The sequence below is a fragment of the Neofelis nebulosa genome, chromosome 17 (genome assembly GCF_028018385.1).
Source record: "Neofelis nebulosa isolate mNeoNeb1 chromosome 17, mNeoNeb1.pri, whole genome shotgun sequence".
Lineage (NCBI taxonomy): Eukaryota > Metazoa > Chordata > Mammalia > Carnivora > Felidae > Neofelis > Neofelis nebulosa.
In genome coordinates, this window is record NC_080798.1 from 10,358,905 (window position 1) to 10,380,219 (window position 21,315).

The 21,315-nt window shown below is 45.6% G+C and overlaps 1 protein-coding gene and 1 pseudogene across 3 annotated transcripts in view; one reads left to right on the forward strand and one right to left on the reverse strand.

The window, feature by feature from the left end:
• SAE1 (SUMO1 activating enzyme subunit 1) overlaps window positions 1-21,315 on the reverse strand; it is a 75,234-nt gene that overhangs the window by 26,699 nt on the left and 27,220 nt on the right. For all 3 annotated transcript variants that reach the window (XM_058709534.1, XM_058709533.1, XM_058709532.1), the window contains one exon: window positions 12,324-12,429. In XM_058709534.1, coding sequence (XP_058565517.1) covers window positions 12,324-12,429 — 106 coding nt within the window. The remainder of the gene's footprint in view (window positions 1-12,323; window positions 12,430-21,315) is intronic.
• LOC131500371 (glycine cleavage system H protein, mitochondrial-like) lies at window positions 14,195-14,914 on the forward strand (annotated as a pseudogene).

Below are 21,315 nucleotides of genomic sequence, written 5' to 3' on the forward strand. Positions count from 1 at the left end.
AACTGACGTCAAGGCTAGGAAATACCTAGCAGGGCTGGGACCTGAACTTCTTCCTTCAGATCAACGCTGGAGACTTCAATGCTTAAGTGACTGAGAAGATTCTACTGGTGGAGAAAGGAAATGTGAACTCCAAACTTGGACTGGCTAGATTCACAAACCAAGATTCGCCACCTTAGAAAAGATCCTAAACTCCCTGAGGGAGGTCCTTAACCTTGCCAGCTCCTAGCAGACACAGGAGCTGCTTGCTCCGTGGACATGGGGGGTCCAAGGAGAGTGCAAACCCTTCTCAATCCTTTACATGCTTAGGGCACAGTCTTGCAGCCAAGTGTGGGGCTTCCAGGTAATTCTGGTCTGGTGGCATAGTGGGGGAAAGGACAAAGACTATGCAAATTGGCACCATCTAGGTGGCTTTACATGAGCCCAAAGAAATTAATGAAGCCACAGATTAAGAATTAGCAAAATTCTTCAAACTTGGGACAGGTGGCCTCAGCAATCAATTCACATTTACCAAGGCTCTGCATCTGGCCTGTGCAGGACAGTCAAGAGACAAGGGAGCCCACAAGACAGACGTCAAGTCAGCTATGTTGTCAGGAGGGTGGTATGGGATTACCAAGGAAGGAAACGCAACTCAGATAAGGGGAGTTAGGTTCCTGGAGGTAACGCTGGAGCTGGGCGATGAGAGTAAGAGGGAAGGGCTGAAGCAGGATGTTGCAGGCAGAAGGAATGGAAATGTGTGTAGAAATGAAGGGATGACAACATGGGGTGACAGCAAGTAGTTCAGTAAGAATGTAGGGCTCGGGGCACCTGGGTGACTCAGTCGGTTGAGTGTCCGACTCTTGATTTTGGTTCCGGTCATGATCTCTCGGTTCGTTGAGTTCAAGCCTCACATGGGGCTCTGCGCTGACAATGCAGAACCTGCTTGGGATTCTCTCTCTCCCTCTCTCTCTGCCCTTCCCCCACTCACACTGTCTCTCAAAATAAATAAATAACTTAAAAAAAGAAAAAGAAAAAGAGGCCAGCAGGTCCTAGGTCTAGGATGCCAATCCAGGGAGTTTAAATTGCATCCTGATGGGAAAAAAGATGCATGGAAGGATTTCACTTTTTAGACAGACCAGTCTGGTGACTGGAAATGGATTAGGAGGAGGAACTCTGAAAGCAGAGGCTGGTAAAAGGACTATGCCACGGATGAAGGCTGCTGGCGAGAGACAATCCTATGGGAAAACTCAAGATCATCTCAATAGGAGGGAGGCATCTGGCTGGACTCTGGCATCAGACAGAGTGCTTGTCTGGGGCTTTAGGTGAAAGGAGCCACCAATCAAGCACTTGAACTTGACAAAAGCTCCGCAGAAGAGAATACAGCAAATAGGTTGGAATAAAACTTACAGCTCAATTTGGAGCACTGGTTTCCAACAGATTCATTCTGTGTATACACAGACAGCATGTTGGGACACCTCATCTTTAATCCAGCCCACAACCAACAATGAGGGTCAGTAGGGGGAAATGACTTGCAGAGGCCACCATCTAGATCTATGCCTTTAGCCCCGCCTAGTACTTGTCCTCAGGCTACCATTTGTATTTTTTAATAAGGTCCTGCCCAGCTCCAGACAGAACTTAAAGGCTTGCTTGGAGTGTGAACTGTTTACATGTAAATACACCCCCTGAAGTCTGCCTACCACTCCTGCTTGACAGAGGAGAAATTCTTTTTTGCAGAGCAAAGGCCCATAAATGGAGGCCATCCCAGCCTTGCACAGCATCTCCTGCCTGATTCACCAAGGCTTTGCTGTTCTCACCGGTGATAAGCGGTATTTCTCTCCCAGCAAGGGTCTCTCGGCACCCCTGAAAATCTAGGGAATCTATATGGCTCTTTTCTAGAGGAACTGTACACAGAAAATAACAGATACAGATCTCCCCACCATTTGAAGAGATGATGAGGATGTTATTTACTTAAACACGTCATTCTACGGACACAGCACAGATCAAAAAGCCCGTTGCAATGATTACTCATCAGCTATAAAATATTAACATAATTCCAGGTGCTGAGAATTAGTTCTTTTGGAGATTGTTCTCGCTTTTCATTATTTTTAGCTTTTGAAATACTTTTTTGACATACAGAAAAACTAGACAGAATTCCTGTATAACTTCACTAGATTCCCCAAATGTTAACATTCTTCCATGTTTATCAGTACTTCTTTATATCTATACATACTTCTATTTTCCTGAATGATCTGGCATTTGTCCCTAAATACTTCAGAGTGTATTTCCTAAAAACAAGAACATTCTCTGACATCACCACAAAACAATTAGGCAAACTAGGAAATTAACCTTGACAGGATATTATCTAATCTACACATCTTTTTCAAATTTTACCAACTGTCTCACTAATGTCCTTGAGAGCAAAAGGAAAGAAAACTCTCCCGCTTTCCAATCTAATCCAGAATCCTACATTCCATTTAGTTAACCAGTCTCTCTCTTCCCCTTTAATCTGGAACGAGAATTCTTCGGTCCTTAGTGACACTTGGAAGAGTACAAGCCATTTACTTTGTACAATATTCTTCTATCAGAGTTTGTCTGAGGTTTCCTCATAATCAGACTCACATTACCCACTTTGGACAGGGAGTTCGGACTGCTGGTGTGTCCTTCTCAGTGCATCCTCTCAGGAGGCATGAGCTCTATTTGTCCCATTTCTGGAGCATCGGCTTTGATCTCTTGGTTGAGATACAATCTGCCAGGGCTCTCTAAAGTCTCTCTCTGCAATTAGTTAGAAACTAACTTGGGGGGTGGCAGCACTTGGGTGGCAACTCAGTCAGTTAAGCATCGGACTCTTGATTTCAGCTCAGGTCATGATCTCAGGGTTTATGAGATGGAGCTCGGCACTGGGCTTTGCGCTGACAGCGCACAGCCTGCTTGAGATTCTCTCTGCCCCTACACCACTTGTGCACTCTCTCTCAAAATAAATAAACATCAAAAAATAAAATAAAATAAAAACTACCTTGGGAAGAGATACCGCTTCTGTTTCACAGCAAACCTTCCCATTAGTTTTAGCATCCATCAAGGATTCTTGACGGAGACAATTTTTACTACTATGGTCATGGTCATATACAGATTTTGCTTTATTCTTCTATGGTGGGGGGGTGGGGGGAGAACTTTCCCCTCCCCCCCATCTATTTACTTATTCACTTAAGTATCAACAAGATTCATGGACTCTTTTTTATTCTGTGGGTTATGTTTCTTTGACCCATATTCTTTTATTTTTATTTTTTAAATTAATTTATTTAAGGATTATAATCTATTGTTTACTTGATCCTCCAACTTTCCCAGATTTCACCAGGAGGAGCCCCTTCAAGTTGACTCCTGTGTCCTTGACATGACCTGTCATTCTTTGAGTGCTTCCTTACTTTCTGGCATAGAATGTTCCCAGCTCACCTGTAATTTTCCAACCCAAGCCCCAGAAACAGCCATTTCTCTGAGCTCAGATCTTGGGAGATCAACAATCAGGGTCTGGGCACGAGGCGTATTCACGGCTTGCTACCAGAGTGTCTTTGCTTCTCAGCCCTCTCAGCAAACAGAACTAGGAAATACATACCTATCATGTGAAGACACATACATACACATGTCTATTTGTGTACCTACACAGAAAAACCAGAGTTTACCTGGTGACTCCAATTCCCATCTGATCCCACAGGGCTCTTCCTAGACTCTCCCACCTTCCATACTTCTAGGAACTCCCTTTTCTGGCAATAAAAAAACCTGATTCTCATCATTCACAATGTATTTACCAATTTGCTCCATTCTAGAACTAACTAGTTTCAGAAGTGCTAATCCATATACCACTGTGAAAAACAAACCAACTAACTTGAGTCCAATATTTGTTTATAGTTCTTTTTTCTTCAGTCTGAGAGTATATATTCAAAAACTACCTGGGTTAGTTCCTTTTTTCCTGCCTCAGTGTAGTAATAGCCCCATTCAAAATAAATACTTAATATGTTGTAAAGTAAGAACACAACGAGTGACCCAAAGCTGTGACACAGGACACGGGATGGCCTTCTCTGTGGCAGTGTCCCTCTAACTGGCTGAGCCTTCAGAAACCGGGGGGCTGCACAAACATGCAGAGATGCCAGCCTCACCTAGTTACTTCCATCCCCTAAATCTGAGCTAGAACCTGGGTATCTGTATTTTTCAAATGTTCCCTAAGGGATTCTGACATCCTACCAGTTGGGGAATGACTTGCTATTAAGAATAAAAGCCTGGGGGGCGCCTGGGTGGCGCAGTCGGTTAAGCGTCCGACTTCAGCCAGGTCACGATCTCGCGGTCCGTGAGTTCGAGCCCCGCGTCGGGCTCTGTGCTGATGGCCCGGAGCCTGGAGCCTGTTCCCGATTCTGTGTCTCCCTCTCTCTCTGCCCCTCCCCCGTTCATGCTCTGTCTCTCTCTGTCCCAAAAATAAATAAAAAAAAAACGTTGAAAAAAAAAAAATGTTTAAAAAAAAAAAAAAAAGAATAAAAGCCTGGGGGCGCCTGACTGGCTCAGCTGAAAGAGCGTGTGGCTCTTGATCTTGGGGTCGTGAGTTCAAGCCCCACATTGGGTGTAAAGATCACTTAAAAATCCAATCTTAACAAAAAGAGAGAGAGAGAGAGAATTAAAGGCTGAAGAGCAGGGCCCTGATGACCTTCCCTCCAGCCAGCTCCCGGCGAGCTCCAGCCTCGCTACACCATGGTCTTGGCGCCAGCGACCTGGTGCAGAGACTGCTCGTCCACCTGCTATATTCTTGCCTCTCTTCAGCCCCTAGCAAATCCCTTCTTTTTCTTTAAAATTTTTTTTCTAATGCTTATTTATTTTTGAGAGAGAAAGATACAGAGTGTGAGTGGGGGTGGGCAGAGAGAAAAGGAGACAAAGAATCGGAAGCAGGCTCCAGGCTCTGAGCTGTCAGCACGGAGCCCGACGCGGGGCTCGAACTCAGGAATAGTGAGATCATGACCTGAACCAAAGTCGGACATTCAACCAGCCTGAGTCATCCAGGTGCCCCGCCCCCCTCGTCTTTAAAAGCCAGCTCAGATGTCTCATCCTCTGTGAAGACTTTCCAGCTCCCCAAAGACGGCCAGACCCCCAGTTCCCTGAGCTCCGTGGCAGTTTATTACGGAGTAATTCACACAGGCTGGAGAACAGAATAGCACAACATGACCGCCATCTCCACGGCTCTGGTACAGCTCTCCTCAAGAGGAGGAGAACTGTTTATGTTTCTCTTTTCCACTGGCAAGGATCTGATGAGGATTCCCAGGCACAGGATCTGGCACATAGCAGGTGCTCAAACAATGTTTGGTTAAGATTATTTTCAGCTTTAATTCTATGGCTCAAAAATGGCCTAAGTACTTTTCCACAACTCATCAGAACAGAGACTAAGAAAGTTCAGATTGCCAAGGATTCTCTGCTAAGTAATTCTCATCTTGTGATGAAGGCCATTTCTTCCTGCTCTGGGCTAAACCTGCATGGTATTGGTTCATGCTGGTACGTGAATGCTGTTTCCATACTAGACCTGATATTTTTAGCACTCCTGTTATGATAAACTCACAGTAACCTCAAAAAGAACAAATCAAAGTCAACTTTTTGCCACAGGAAACCAGCTCACGCTTAATGTTTTGCAACATGCCATGGGAGAATAATAAAAAGATGAGACCTTTTGCTCACAGATGGTGAGGCCAACTCTCAAGATAGTGGAAAAATGCAGCAGGAAGCATGCAGTCTGGCCACTGTCTTATGAAGTAAACTGGAAAAACACTCGACACCCAAACGAGGCAACACACACACACACACACACACACACACACACACACACACACACACACCCCCAGGGCAGCTGCTTCATCAGAGGCTGTTGTGAATGGGGTGGTAAGAAACTCCTCCGTGTGAGGGGCAGGCCAGGGCGACGTGGGAATCAAGAGTCTGATGGGTGCCTAGAGGAGCAGGCTGGCAAGATGGTCCTCCAGGGACACCAGCGGGCAGGCCCTTCTCCCTCTAGAGGGGAGCAAATGACCAGAGGAGCCCGAGTCAGTCACTAGGGCAAAAAAATATTTCTTTATGGAACACCTACTATATGCTCCACAGGACAATGGGGACACAAAGTCAGGTTCCCTGTGAGGTCTTCTCAGGTGTACATCATAGCCAAGCAAACACTCCATCCTCATTAGGAACTCCTAAGGTTTCATGAGATGTGTAAGACACCATCCTAGAAAGGCTCTCAGGAACAAATTCCAAGGCCTAGGAAAAACTGAAAACAACCTACATGGCCTTTTAAGATGAAACTGGTCACAAACAATGGTACACCCAAAGGAACACTACACATCATGCAGCCAACAAGACATGTGAAGTCACTCTATATATGCTCCAAGATCTCTCCAGATCATGTAAGGCCATCCGGTGAAAAAAAGCAAGCTGCCCGACAGCGTTGAAAAGTTTGGTTACGTACACACATGCGTGATTGTAATTGTTAATCATTTTGCAAGAAGACAGGCAACACATTCTTAGTAGTTTCCCTGACAAATTGGAAGAGGTGTGGAAATAGGGAGGGCTTAATGAAGAAAACTTACTTTTTTACATCACTGGGAATTCTCTGAAAATTGCTTACTGTGATATTATTCCCAACAAAAATAAAACTCAAGTGTTTTTTAGGGAAGGAAGAAAACTATCTGGGTCAGAATTCAGAGCACCTCTGTGCCTAATATATACTTGAACCAGGGTTTTTTGTACTGTAGTGGCCATCCTATTTCCCTAAAAGGCAGAGCTCCTGATCTGAAAGGTAACGAAATCACTTAGAGGTGCATATAACAGATGTGAAGAGCAGAGTCCATGGGTCAAACAGACCTCATGGTCTCAATCCTGGTTCTGTCTATAAAACCCAGCATATGCCTGAGCAAATCACAGCCATGCTCAACCTTGGTCTCTTTCAACAAAGCGGGACAACAACCACACTTCAAAGGATGTCATGATAATGGAAGACAATATGTCAGATGCTCAGCATGGTGCCAGGCAAGGCAGCAAGTAGTGAAATGCACAATAACCACTCTCACATGCCACATGAAAACCACAGTAGTGTCTAGAAAGTTGACCGTTCACCTGGATATTCCCCAAGGCCATCTCACACCCTGAAGTCAAATGTTAACACTGTTTGACTTTATAAAACAAAAGCAAGGCCATTTTAGAATTACATCAATTTCAGGTATACAAACCTTGACTTAAAAAAAACAAACAGCTGGGGTGCCTGGGTGGCTGAGTCAGTTAAGCATCCGACTTCAGCTCAAGTCATGACCTCATGGTGAGTTCAAGCCCCACATCAGGCTCTGTGCTGACAGCTCAGAGCCTGGAGCCTGCTTTGGATTCTGTGTCTCCCTCCCTCTGCTCGTGCTCTTCCTCTCTTTCTCTCTCAAAAATAAGTAAACATTAAAAACAAAATTAAAAAAAAAAAAATACAAAAATCTTCTCTGGGAACGCAAGCTGGTGCAGCCACTCTGGGAAAACAGTATGGAGACTCGTCAAAAAACTAAAAACAGAACTACCCTATGACCCACCAATTGCACTACTACGTATGCGGTTTCAAAGGGTCACATGCACCCCAATGTTTATAGCAGCGCTATCAACAATAGCCCAAGTATGGAAAGAGCCCAAACGCCCATCGATGGATGAACGGAAAAAGAAGATGTGGTATACATATATATAGCGGAGTGTTACTCGGCAATCAAAGAGAATGAAATCTTGCCATTTGCAACTACGTGGATGGAACTGGAGGGTATCATGCTAAGCGAATAGACAAGAGAAAGACAAATATATGATTTCACTCCTATGAGGACTTTAAGATGCAAAACAGATGAACATAGGGGAAGGGAGACAAAAATAATATAAAAACAGGGAGGGAGACAGAACATAAGAGACTCTTAAATATAGAGAACAAACTGAGGGTTACTGGAGGGATTGTGGGAGGGGGGATGGGCTAAATGGGGAAGGGGCACTAAGGAATCTAATCCTGAAATCAGTGTTGCACTAGATGCTAACTAATTTGGATGTAAATTTTAAAGAATAAAAAGTAAAACCAGTTAAAATTAAAAAAAAAATCTCAGTCCTCCTCAATATCTGATCAGAAAATATTCTGAAGAAGAGTCAAAAGAGAATATTAAATAGTATAGAAGTCGTGCCCCTGACACTCACCTCTCCCATTCACCATCTCATTACCTTTCTTAGAGCTGAGGAAAGGCAGGGTTATTTATCCCTTAGCTCCCTTAAGCCCAAGTCAGTAACCTAGATTGGAAGCTCACGTACCAAAGGTTAAGCCACCTGAGCTAGGCGCGGAGCTGTGATCTGAGCTCAGCTCTGGTAGTCCCCAAAGTCTGTGCTTTTTCCATGACACGAGACCATCAGCCTCTATTCGGGCTGTGCTTTTATTGCTATGGTTAGCAATCAAAACAGACTGGGCAAAAATAATGATTCTAGTTAAAAGTGAACTTCAGGACTACCTAGAGGATATTCTGTTTGAATTAATGAAATGATTTCTAGAACTCTTTTAAAAGAAGCACACTTAGAATAAGTAAATATTCTGGTACAAATCATAGGTCAATAAAGTTGTTAATTAAGGGGCTCCTGATTGACTCAGTCTGTTAAGCGGCTGACTTCAGCTCAGGTCATGATCTCGCGGTCCATGAGTCCAGCCCCACGTCGGGCTCTGTGTTGACAGCTCAGAGCCTGGAGCCTGCTTTGGATTCTGTGTCTCCCTCTCTCTCTGCTCCTCCCCCGCTCACACTCGCTCTCTCTCTCTCAAAACTAAAGAAAAAATTTTAAAAAGTAAATAAATGTGACACTATTCCAAAATAAAAAATAAAAAAGTTATTAATCAAAAGTATAAAAATAATAAACAGAAATACAAGCCACAAGAAGTTCGTATTTTATTGGATACACTGATTATTTAGACTGAGAAAAGATTTTAGCGACAGGCTCGCCAACTTAGTCTTATCATTTTATAAGTAAGGGGACAAAGTCCTAGAGAGGCAAGTTATTTGCCCAAGGTTACAAAGACAGTTGATGGCAAGTGTATTTGGCAGAAGGAAACTTCCCACGTAGGAGCTGGTGCGCTCTGCTGCGTGAATCCAGTGAGGTCAAATTACAGGACACTTTCATAGCTACATGAATGGCTGGGCAGAAAAACTGAAAGAAGGGGCACCTGCGTGGCTCAGTCAGTTAAAACGTCTGACTTCAGCTCAGGTCATAGTCTCATGGTTTGTGAGTTCAAGCCCCGCACCGGGCTCTCTGCTGTCAACGCAGAGCTCGCTTCGGATCCTGTCCCTCCCTCTCTGCCCCTTCCCTGCTCATGCTCTCTCTCTAAAATAAACACTTCTAAAACATCCAAAGATTTCTTTGGATGTAAGATGGAGATGATACACTCACAGAGTCAGGTCCACACCCACAGGCGGAGCGTTCTAAGCTGCTGGCGTAACCAGGTCACAAGGGCCATTTCCCTCTACTTCCAGGACTTTAGTCCAGTAGGCAGCGGAGGGCGTTAATCAAGTATGCATTCTCAGAGAAGCTCCCAGAAGCCAAATTGGCCCTCGAGCTCACTGCACCTGGAGCACGCCCTGTGGCTCCAGTTGCGGCCCTTCTGCAAAGATACAGCAGAGCCCGGAGACCAAGTGAACACATCAGCAGGGATGCGTGTAGGACACCACACACGAAAGGTCAGAACCTGTCACCTGCTGCAGAGAGAAAAGCCCAGGAAAGGTTGCGGCGGATCTCCAAAAACAGCCAGGAAGGGCACAGGGTGGGGGGGTGAAGGCACCAGCCCCTGAAGACTCCGGAGACGTGGGTGTGAAACCCACACTACACCACTAATTTGTTCTACAGTGACGGAGACTCCCTTCCCCTCTCGTGTCACTCACTGCAAGGGTCCTGAGGCTCAGGGAAACCGGTCTGACAATCTGGACTCGCGGGCCAACGATGAGGGTCCTTCACAGCCACGTCTGCCACAGGTGAGGCGGGCAGAGGGAGGAGTGGCAAGCCCACACCTGTCATTCCTGGCCTGGAGGCGATGTGGGCCCGCCTCCTTCTAGAATTCTATGACCGTTACAGAACTGTACATGGGAAAAAGATTAAGATAGCACACTGTATGGTATGTTTCTTACTACAGTAAAAAAGTTTCTGTGACTGTCAACTAATGGACGTCGTTCAAATCCAAAGCCCTGAACCCTGAAACCGAAAACGTAACTAGTACCACTTAGAAGAGACAAGTAAACAAACACAGGGGATGTATTACCCAACAAAGTGTCACAGGCAGAAAATTAAAATCCAGTGGGAATAGCGACTCAAGTATGGAATTAAGGGAAACTGAGTCAATCCCAAAACTTCTCCGCAGTTGCAAAGTACTCATGCCAAAAACAAAAACCCCAAAACAAAACCAAAGCCCCCAACTTCACAGACAACGCAGGTCTCTAAGACTTCCTCACTTTGTGTGGAGCCTTTTGCCCGTATACAAGCCTCACAAAAATCCCATGAGGCAAGTGCTATTAACACCCCCAAGGTCAGAGGTGAACTTGAGTGAGCTTCAGGGAATTTAACTCCGTGGCTATCAGCCACCAAAAACAATGACAAAACCAGGACCGAGAAACCAGATCTGTTCTGAACAACCGTGCACCACTGCCTGCCGTAGAGGTCACAGCACTAAAACGACAGCTTCTTCCTCGCGACGCTCTATTCCCCCCGCCCCTTGTAACTTCTGACGGTGAAGGCCAGCAGCGCCTGGATTAAATACAGACTTTCCCCCCACACCGTTTCCAGGTTACTAGTTCTGCCTTCCCGCCTCAGCGACGGCCTCCCAAGGGCAGGGATGACTGCAGGTCTGGGCCTTCATCGGTCCGTGCCTTTTACAACAGCTGTACGCGGGGACCGGCAGCTGCTTCACACGAGTGTGGCGAGGGTCCCATAAGCTCCTATCTAGAAGCACTCAGAATGGAGCCGGGCTGCAGCTCTCACGGGTCTCACACGGTATTAGGTGTCAGGGTCCTACCTCCCTTGTCACTGCCAACCGGCATCCTCTTAGATAAAACACTGAGCCTTTCTAGGTCTCTGTTTCCTCACCTCAAGAGACCAAGCTGGGGAGAACTCCCACCCTGTCTACCTCACAAGGGTGCTGTGATGAGATGGGAGGAGAAAATACTCTAGAAGCTGCAAAGGGCTAGATCACGTTCTCACCATGGCGCTACTGACGCTAGCGGCTGGATAACCTTGTTCGTCGGGGGCTGTCCTGCACCATGGATATTTAGCAACATGCCTGCCCTCTCCCCACCCCACCTGCCCCCAGCCCAAGCGACCAAAATCGCCTGGACACTGCTAATGCCCCCTGGCGGGCAAAACTGCCCTCAGCTGAGTATCACCCGATTTTGGTAAGCTCAAATACCAGATGACCGCTTTTATAAGCCGCAGCCAGAACCGCTCAGGCTATACCCCAAGGCTCTGCAAACTAATGGCCACTGTTTACTGAGGGCTCTCGAAGTGCCAGGCACTGAGTGATCAGCTTCTCCCGATGGCACAGGCCCCAAGCTCATGCTGAACCCTGGACTGGAGAGGGCACTCCCTCGCTTGCTGCTCTGTCCCAGTCCAGGGAAGGAGGTGTTTTCTGAGTCCTAGCAGACTCACGTGCGTAAGACTCATTCCCACCTAACCCACTGGATGATTTCTACACAAATGGATACTAAGTGCTCTGAACTAGTTCTTCCCAACCCCGATCTGGCGAACACCACTGATAATATGGGAAACGCTTTCTTCCTAGCTAATGAAGATATAAACCTTAGCCTCCTCCAATCTTCAGTTTATTAAGAAGTTTTATACAGTTTTACGTATTTCCATTTCAATCTATATACACAGCGCCTGGTTTTGTGTAGCTATCACAAACAGCCACACCTGTCCTGATATGGGGTAGGAGGTGTTCCCGGAGTCTGCGCAGACAACTAGAAGGAAGGAGGTGGGGATGTGGCTCCTTACCCAGCCCTGGAGAAAGGAAGGCTGAAGACTGTCCACTGCGCCCAAAATTACATTTCTGCAAACTTTACAAATACAAACGACAGGTCGACCTCAGTCTCCCTGAGAATGGGTCAGGGTTACACAGAGCTCAGTGAGGGGCCTCATCTCCATCCACCTGGATGTTCTTGTGGGGGGGGGGGGGGGGGGGGACACTGAGAACCAGCTTGTGAGGAGCTCGACTTGGGGCAAACACCAAGAAATCCCTTGGACTGTACAGCCAAAGCCGCAGCAATCCGAGCACATGGCGCTCATCCGGAAGCTCTGCTCTAAGCCCTCACCTTGAAGGAGAAAGTAATCGGAAGCTGTGCGCTTCAGAGCGGCCTTCGCTTTCTCACTGCTCCAGTCCACCTCCAGCGCTTCCTTCACGGAGCAGAAGACCACTTTCTGTTGAAAAAAGGCAGAACTGGTTAGGAAGAAAAAATGTTGGCTTTAAATTACAAGGCAGTAGCTCTTCACCTTCTAGGAGAAATGTGATTATTCAAGGTTTACTGTTTGTTAAAGGAAGCTGAGGACCACTCAAATCCAATAAACATTTATTAAGCACTTACTGTGTGGCTCCTCTGGGCACTGGGGACACAGCAATGAGTGACACATACTCCCTGCACTTGAAAGAGGTCAGAGCAAAGCTAAAAGACCCACTTCCACTCTGGCTCTCCTGAATTCTGTGTTCACACCTCAGACATACCTGCATGAGTAAGCAAGTGTGTGTGCCTAAAAATATTCAAGAAAACATTCTAACGGTCAAAAGAGAAATTAAATAGGTCTCAGTAGAAAAATGATTTGATGATAACGATACCAATAAATACAAGCAAAATACAAAGCAGAAAAACAAATAAGGGTTATGGAACGAAAGCGCCAGGCTGTGGGAATGGAAAGGCATTTGCAAAAGCCCTGTGGTAGAAGGAAGCGTGGCTGAAACCTATTATGCTAAATGAAATGATCTTGAAAACTGCCATCACAGAGTTCTATTTTAAAATACATATAAACAGGGGCGCCTGGGTGGCGCAGTCGGTTAAGCGTCCGACTTCAGCCAGGTCACGATCTCGCGGTCCGTGAGTTCGAGCCCCGCGTCGGGCTCTGGGCTGATGGCTCGGAGCCTGGAGCCTGTTTCCGATTCTGTGTCTCCCTCTCTCTCTGCCCCTGCCCCGTTCATGCTTTGTCTCTCTCTGTCCCCAAAAAAATAAATAAAAAACGTTGAAAAAATTAAAAAAAAAAAAAAAAAATACATATAAACAATTAAATATGAGTAAGAAAGTGGTTTTCCTTTTACTTTCCTAAATCATTCAGTCCAAAAGCCAAGGGCTGGGACTAAGGAAGGGTAGGGAACAGAGTGTGAGTGGAGGGGCTGAGTGGCCTGATAGGGATAGAGCAGAGCAACGCAGGAGGGGCGGCACTGGGAGACTGACTCCCCCCCCAAGGACTTATGCAACAAGTGAACATACGGGAAACCCAGGGTTCTCACTGTCAGAGAAGACAGTCCTAATTGTGCAAAGGGAAAAAACGAGAGTAAAGCCTGTGGTGGGCTACTGGTGTGAACTCATTTTCAACATATATATAGACAAGAAAGTAAACGTAGATGCAAGCGTGTCTGTGTACACACACAAATAGAGTAAAACTCTGGATTGCAAATAAGCTGTTCTGCGAATGTTCCACAAGACAAGCAAACATTTCTAATAAATTTTAACTTGATAAACGAGTGATGTCTTGCAACACGAGTAGTCTGTGCCATTGAAAGTCACATGATCACAGCTGAGCCAATGGTTCTTCGAATTTGCTTTGATATACAAGTGCTTTGGATTACAACCATGTTTCTGGAATTAATCATGCTCACAAACCAAAGTTTGACAGAGCTATCTATGTCCATGGACAAGGTATCAAAGCGACGATGCCCTGACAGCAGTGAGAACACGTAATAGCCAGATGGTTTCTAACCCCCACCAGAGAAATAGTTCTCTTTGGAAACATGGCTGATTTTGAAGCTGGGGCGGAGCCCATGTACTACTGTGCCTAGAATAAGGCAGCACGCAAAGAATGACGGGGAGGTATAGAGAGGAAACAGGAGCCAACATAAATAAACTTAAATAAACTAGAATTCATTAGTCATAAATCTAAAATTAACTATTACTGTGACCCCCACACCCCCGCGAACATGGCACTATGAGCAGTACGGAGCACACAGCCTTCCGCTTTCGCACCCTCGGTGCCCTCCACACCCTGCCTGCCATGACCCTGGGGGCTGAGGGTGGGCATGGGCTCTGCTCCACTCTCCCTGCATAAACTCAGACAAACACGAATGGTATTTGAAAAGAAGAGAAAACGGTATCTGAACAGTGGGAATCAGCAATTTCGCACAGAACTGTAGTCTGCCTGAAGTTGGGACAAAATCGAACACATAAGATGAGTTTGGTGCTTTGGAAAATGTGAAAGCTGCTAGTGATGTCTACTCCCCTCCATCAGAAGTAACTGAAATTAACGAAGCTCTTGCAGAAAACCCAGGACTTGTCAACAAACCTTCTTATGAGGATGGTTGGCCGATCAAGATAACATTCAAGGGGCGCCTGGGTGGCGCAGTCGGTTAAGCGTCCGACTTCAGCCAGGTCACGATCTCGCGGTCCGTGAGTTCGAGCCCCGCGTCAGGCTCTGGGCTGATGGCTCGGAGCCTGGAGCCTGTTTCCGATTCTGTGTCTCCCTCTCTCTCTGCCCCTCCCCCGTTCATGCTCTGTCTCTCTCTGTCCCAGAAATAAATAAAAAAACGTTGAAAAAAAAAATTAAAAAAAAAAAAAAAAAGATAACATTCAAGAATCCTTCAGAACTGGATGAATTAGCTAGTGAAGAAGCATATGAGAAATACATAAAATCTGAGGAATAAAAATGGAACCCCTAAATCGACTAGCATGAAACAAAAATAAAATAAAAGCAATTAACAAAGTTTGATGAAGAATACGGTACTTACGTATTTTCAAAATACCTCTCTGAAAATTTCATATTATTGCACAGGGCAGAGAGGAATTGTCTTCAAAGGAGAAATCTACCTTGAATAATCCTACGCTGAAATCAAAGTTAACACTGCCAGTAAAGGAGCATGTGGAAGCCAGCACCAGACCACAGGATGGGATGAGAGGCACCCACACTCTGGTGTGTCTGCCCAAGGTGTGTAGCTAGAATCTAATCATGAGAGGACATCAGACAAAGCCAAACTAAGGCACATTTTAAATTTTTACAAAATAACTGCCTTGTAATCTTCAAAAGCATCATGAAAATCCAGATAAATGCATGATCCTGAACTGGATCCTTCTGTCATTAAGGACATTATTGGAACAACTGGTAACAGCTGAAATGGGTCTGCGGTAGATGGTGGTGATGTATCCATTTGAATTTTCTGATTTTGAAGTTTGGTTTGATTTCTCTATGGAGAATGCCTTGTTTGAGAAAATACAAACTGAAGTATTTCAGAGTGATGGATGGACCCCTTCCTTATTCTCAAATCGTTCAGAAAAACATGGTTCTCAGTACTAACTACTATGATAAAGTTTGAGATGGTACGTGCATATACAAGTAATTTCAAACTTCCAGAGGTGTAGGTCTCTTTTTCTCCTTCCTTTTCTCACTACATATACACACCACACCCCAGATATTTAAAACAGAAAAGAGACACAGCGTAATTTAGAAGGCTAAGTGAACCAAGATCTAACTGCTCCCAGGCAGCTGCACGGTCTGCTAAGGATCAAAATGGAATTGACAGATGAAAGTTCAAATAGCTAGTGAAGATGAGACAGGTTTTTGAAAATGTTTTTTTAATGTTTATTTTTGAGAGAGAGAGCCAGAGAGAGCATGTACAAGGTGGGGGGGGGGGGCGGGGGGAGGCTCCAAGGCATCTGTGCTGACAGCAGAGAGCCTGATGCAGGGCTCTAACTTATGAATCGCGAGATGATGACCTGATCCAAAGTCAGAGACGAAGTCAAAGGCTCACCGACTGAGCCACCCAGGCACCCCTGAAACAGTCAGTTTTTAAGGCGGCTTTCTGCTTCCCCCATAAATACTCCTTTGGGGTTTAAACCCACCGTAAAAGTTAGTATACAAATATTTGTCCTGACCTCAAACCTTTTGGTCAGTGGGTCTGTTTGACCTCAAAAGTCAAGTCAAATAATCAGCTGACATTTATTGCCTGATACAGACTGCCAGATCCTTCCTAAGTCTTACAAAACAATAAAGCCAGCCGCAGTCTGGGAACACCATCACAATGATGACATAAACTCTCACTAGGTTTCATAAACTACCTAGATTTTAATTCGGAATTTTTGTAGTTTACTTGGCTAAGAATTCACTAATTTGTTAGGTCACAGTATGACAAACAAGGAAAAAAAAAAAAAACTGAGTCTTAGTCCCAGGCAGGCCTACCTCTAAACTTTCAGGGCCCAGGTTTTGTAAAAGTACAAATGGAGGGGCACCTGGGTGGCTCAGTCGGTTGAGCGTCCGACTTCGGCTCAGGTCATGATCTCACAGTTCGTGGGTTCGAGCCCCGCGTCGGGCTCTGTGCTGACTGCTTGCTCAGGGCCTGGAGCCTGCTTCAGATTCTGTGTCTCCTGCTTTCTCTGCCCCTCCCCCGCTCACGCTTTGTCTCACTCTGTTTCTCAAAAATAAATGTAAAAAAAAAAAAAAAATTAAAAAAAAGAAGTACAAATGGAAACCCGTATCACAACTACATATTTAGGTATACGTCACACTAACAATTAAAAAAATAAAGTACACTGTATTCTCCTGCCTTGACAGATAGACGTTCTTCATTACCACCTGGAAGACAGGGTTCAAATGTGGAATCCTCACACTCTTGGGACGTTCTATGTCAGAATGAGATGCACTGGAAAGCTGGTCCTCACCCCCTCCCCCTTTCTTCCCACCTCTGGCTCTGCACCACAAGGCAAGAGGCTGTGCAACTTGGGTGTGGCCACCCAGGCCACTCTTCTTGACTAAAACACCTGCCCTTCAGGCCTAGGTATGTGGACATTGTTGCAAAGTTTGCACTCCAAAGGCAGATCAGGGAAGCTCACCAAAGCCTGGGAAGTAAACCTGGGACTGTTTGGCAGGAGATTCCAGGGGTCCCAAGTATCCACAAGGGAGTCTAGGACAGAGGGGTGGGGGGATGGACTCCAGATGGACATATCTCCTTAATCCCATGGAATTCTCACTCTGCTAGGGGAACGGCTGGTAGGAGGCCAGGGTGGGACCTTCTAGAGTACTAGGGCCAGGGACAGAGGCCCTCTTTCCTCCCCAAGTCTAAGGGCAGAACTACTCACAATGTTGCTAGTAACTTGTGAACTCAGACAAATGAATTTACCTCTCAGGCCTGTCTGTGGCAGACAACTTTTAGGGGGGTGTCCTGGTATTTGGGGAGGCGGGCCCTAGTAGCCTCGTCTGATATGTGTACCAGCCCTCCAGCCACAAGTGACAGGGCCGAAGGTAGGTACACGGCCCAAGTCACACCAACCAGATTCTTTATTCTGGGAATCAAGAATCTGAAAGTTAAAAACAGGCATGTGAAGGGCAGGAAGGACTCTTTATAGAAAAGCTAAATTCCTCCAGCCTCCAAGTCTCCCCATCTGGCCTGGTCTTTCCCCTTCTCAGGTCACAGTAGTTCTAATGCCTCTTGTGCTACTCCAGGCTGCCTCTAACATAATGTCCCATTTTTTGGTTCAAACTGTTCAAAGTCTACTACCACTGGGGCGCCTGGCTGGCTCAGTCGGCAGAGTGTGCAACTCTTGATCTCAGGGTTGTAAGTACAAGCCCCACGTTGCAGGTAGAGATTACTTAAAAATAAAATCTTAACACACACACACACACACACACACACACACACACACACACACACACAGTCTACCACTGTCATTTGTAACAATTAAAAATAAAGGGGCGCCTGGGTGGCGCAGTCGGTTAAGCGTCCGACTTCAGCCAGGTCACGATCTCGCGGTCCGTGAGTTCGAGCCCCGCGTCGGGCTCCGGGCTGATGGCTCGGAGCCTGGAGCCTGTTTCCGATTCTGTGTCTCCCTCTCTCTCTGCCCCTCCCCCGTTCATGCTCTGTCTCTCTCTGTCCCAGAAATAAATAAAAAACGTTGAAAAAAAAAAAAATTAAAAAAATAAAAAATAAAAAATAAAAAAAAAACAGGAGTGCATGGCTGGCTCAGCTAATAGAGCATACGACTCCTGATATAGAGGTCATGAGTTCGAGCCCCATGTTGGGTATAGAGATTACTTTAGAAAACCAAACCAAACCGAACGTAACCATGTCACCTAATCTATACTACAACAAATGCAAACGGTGGTACCCATCTTATGCACCTGACACTGGATTTACAATGTGAAAAACATGCTTAATGGCACCTAGAGAGAAAGAACAGTCTTTCATATGAAGCACCCAGCAGTGCCTGCCAGGTAGCGGCAAAACTACTTGAATGAACACACTGTAACAGGTAACTTTCACATCTCACTCACCCCTCCCACTTCTCCATGCCCTCAGCTCATGGATCTCTCTGGGTAGAATGCCTGACTCACTTCCCTCCACTATCCATTTCTTTTCCGGACAATTCTGAGTCTTAAAGATCTCAATCTGATAGTCTAGTTAAGGCTAAGCCCTCTTATTCCTCTCCTCAGATGGGTATCAGCTTCCTGAGGCAGGGACCAGTGAAAGGCACAGCCCTGCATAGAATAGACTGTCAATAAAAATCCGTGAGCTGATAGGATCCAACCTGCTTTTCATTTGCCAAAAAGCCCAACAGTAAATATAAAAGATGAACTCTCCCACACGGTTGGACAGACATCAAATTGTAGGGCTGTGCTGAGCCACTCCAAACAGCGGGCAAGTACAAATACATCAACGCAACAGGAGCAGGTTTAACACTCCGAGGCAAGATGAAATCAGCAAACCAACACAGCCTCTTAAAACCACACTCTCCAAAGCAGACTATCCACTCCTGTGCTTACAGAAAATAAGTTGAGCAAAAAAAGCAAAGACCATACACATGTAAGTCATATGTATATAAGATCACTATGTATTTCTCATATGTGTTTATGTGTGTTAATTAGAAATCCAATTGTATCACATACTGGAGTAGAAGGAATACTGAAAGGAATGTGTAATTATTGGGGAGCAAGGTTCATGTTTTCTCAACTTGTTCTGTATCTTCCAATTTTGGGACTGTAAATGTATCTTACTTTAAGAAGCAGCCTGGGGGCGCCTGGGTGGCTCAGTCGGTTAAGCGTCCGACTTCGGCTCAGGTCATGATCTCGCGGTCCGTGAGTTCAAGCCCCGCGTCGGGCTCTGTGCTGACAGCTCAGAGCCTGGAGCCTGTTTCAGATTCTGTCTCCCTCTCTCTCTGACCCTCCCCCGTTCATGCTCTGTCTCTCTCTGTCTCAAAAATAAATAAACGTTAAAAAAAAAAAAAATTTTTTTTAAAAAATAAAAAAAAAGAAGCAGCCTGAACATCTATAACAAGGGATACAGCTCTGGCTGTAAAGCTAAATGTAAATCTTTGAAACGACTTTGAAAACTACAGATTTCAAAGATTTCAACTACTGGATTTCCACACCTACTCGTGGGAGTCTATAGTTTTCAAAAACATTCTAACAAATGACAACCGCCATCCAAGACAAAGCTGTCACACTCAGCAGAGTGGCAAAAGAGCCTGAAGTTACCAAATGTTGCCATTACATACTGCTGATTCTGGAATGTGAACTGATAAAACTACTTGCAAGTAAGTTAGCAGGTCTGGTAAAGTTGAAGCTGCACATGCCCTAATTTCCCTCCTAAGTATACGCCCCAGAAAAATCACACATTTACCCAAGGAGATTATCTTCTCTCTCTCTCTCTCTCTCTCTCTCTCTCTCTCTCTCTCTCTCCTCCCTCCCTCCCTCCCTCCCTCCCTCCTCCTTCCCCTGCCCTCAACTGCGGCACCATTTGTAACAGAAAAAAATTACACACCCACATGCCCATCAATAGAAAAATGGATAAATAGTAATATATTCACACAACAAACACTCTACAGCAAAAAAAACAAAAAACAAAACAAGAAAAAATGTCCTGCGTTGCTGTCCAAGATTACTCACTAGCATGATGAAAATGTTCTGTATCTGTGCTTTGCGATACAGATGCCATAGCCACATGTGTTTGGTGAGCATTTGAAATGTGGCTAGGGAGACTGAACTGAATTTTTTACTTTTATTTTAGTCCATTTTAATTTAAATAGCCATACGTGGCTAGTGGCTACCATAATGGAAAGCGAAGTCCTAGAACTGCGTGCAAACACAGATGGCCTCACAAACATAAGGCCGCTCTTAAAAAGCAGGTGGCAGCATGCATACAATATTAAACTCATTGGTAAGAAGTTAGAAAGCATACCAAACAATCCTATACTGCTTGGAAATACATACGTAGCAAGAAGGAATGGGTGGGAATGAGAACCACAATTGAGGACGGTGGTCACTTACATCGGGGAGGGAGAGCCAGGGGGTCAGGGGGCCCTGACCAAGAGGGTCAAGTTGAGTGCTTGAAATTAGGTGGTAACTACATGGTGGTTAACTCTATCGTTCTTAATTTACACCTGCATCACATTCCAGCGTTAGATTTACAAACATGGGTTAAGATGCCGCATCAAGCAGGGCTATAACCGCCCCTCCCCCTTCCGGGTACTTTTGAAAATCCACACAAACGTACCAGCCCAGGAGAGAAGACAGAGAAGGAACACGCAGACTGGCACAACAGGACTGGAAACGTTTTGATTTTTAAGTTGGACAGTGTTTTATTGTCATGTTCTGTAATCTGTATTGATGTATTATTTTGGGGTATCAAGTATCACAATAAAAAGACTGGATTGTGATGTGATGCTGGGAGAGACCCCCTCCCCTCATCTCCAGACAGACCTCCCCCCCCCCCCCCCGCCCCCAAGGCAGCAGCAGCACCCACACCCCACCGGCCACCACACACACACAGAACCGTCCTACGTGGGAAACCTATCAGCACTCCACCCAGCCCTGCAATCTGCACCCTGCATCTCCTGCCCCGGGCCCCCAAACCAGGTGATTCTGACAATTAGCACAGTATTGAACACCTCTGGCCTAAAGGTCTTGGTCTAGGCAACCCCATGAACTTACTTCTAAATACTCCTGGCCAAGCCCCCCTGTTCTCTTTGGAACTGTGTTCTCTCAGCCCAGCTCAGATAACCTAAACCATTATAACCAATGTATTAGGAAGTTAATACATTCGGTTGATCACAAAGAAAA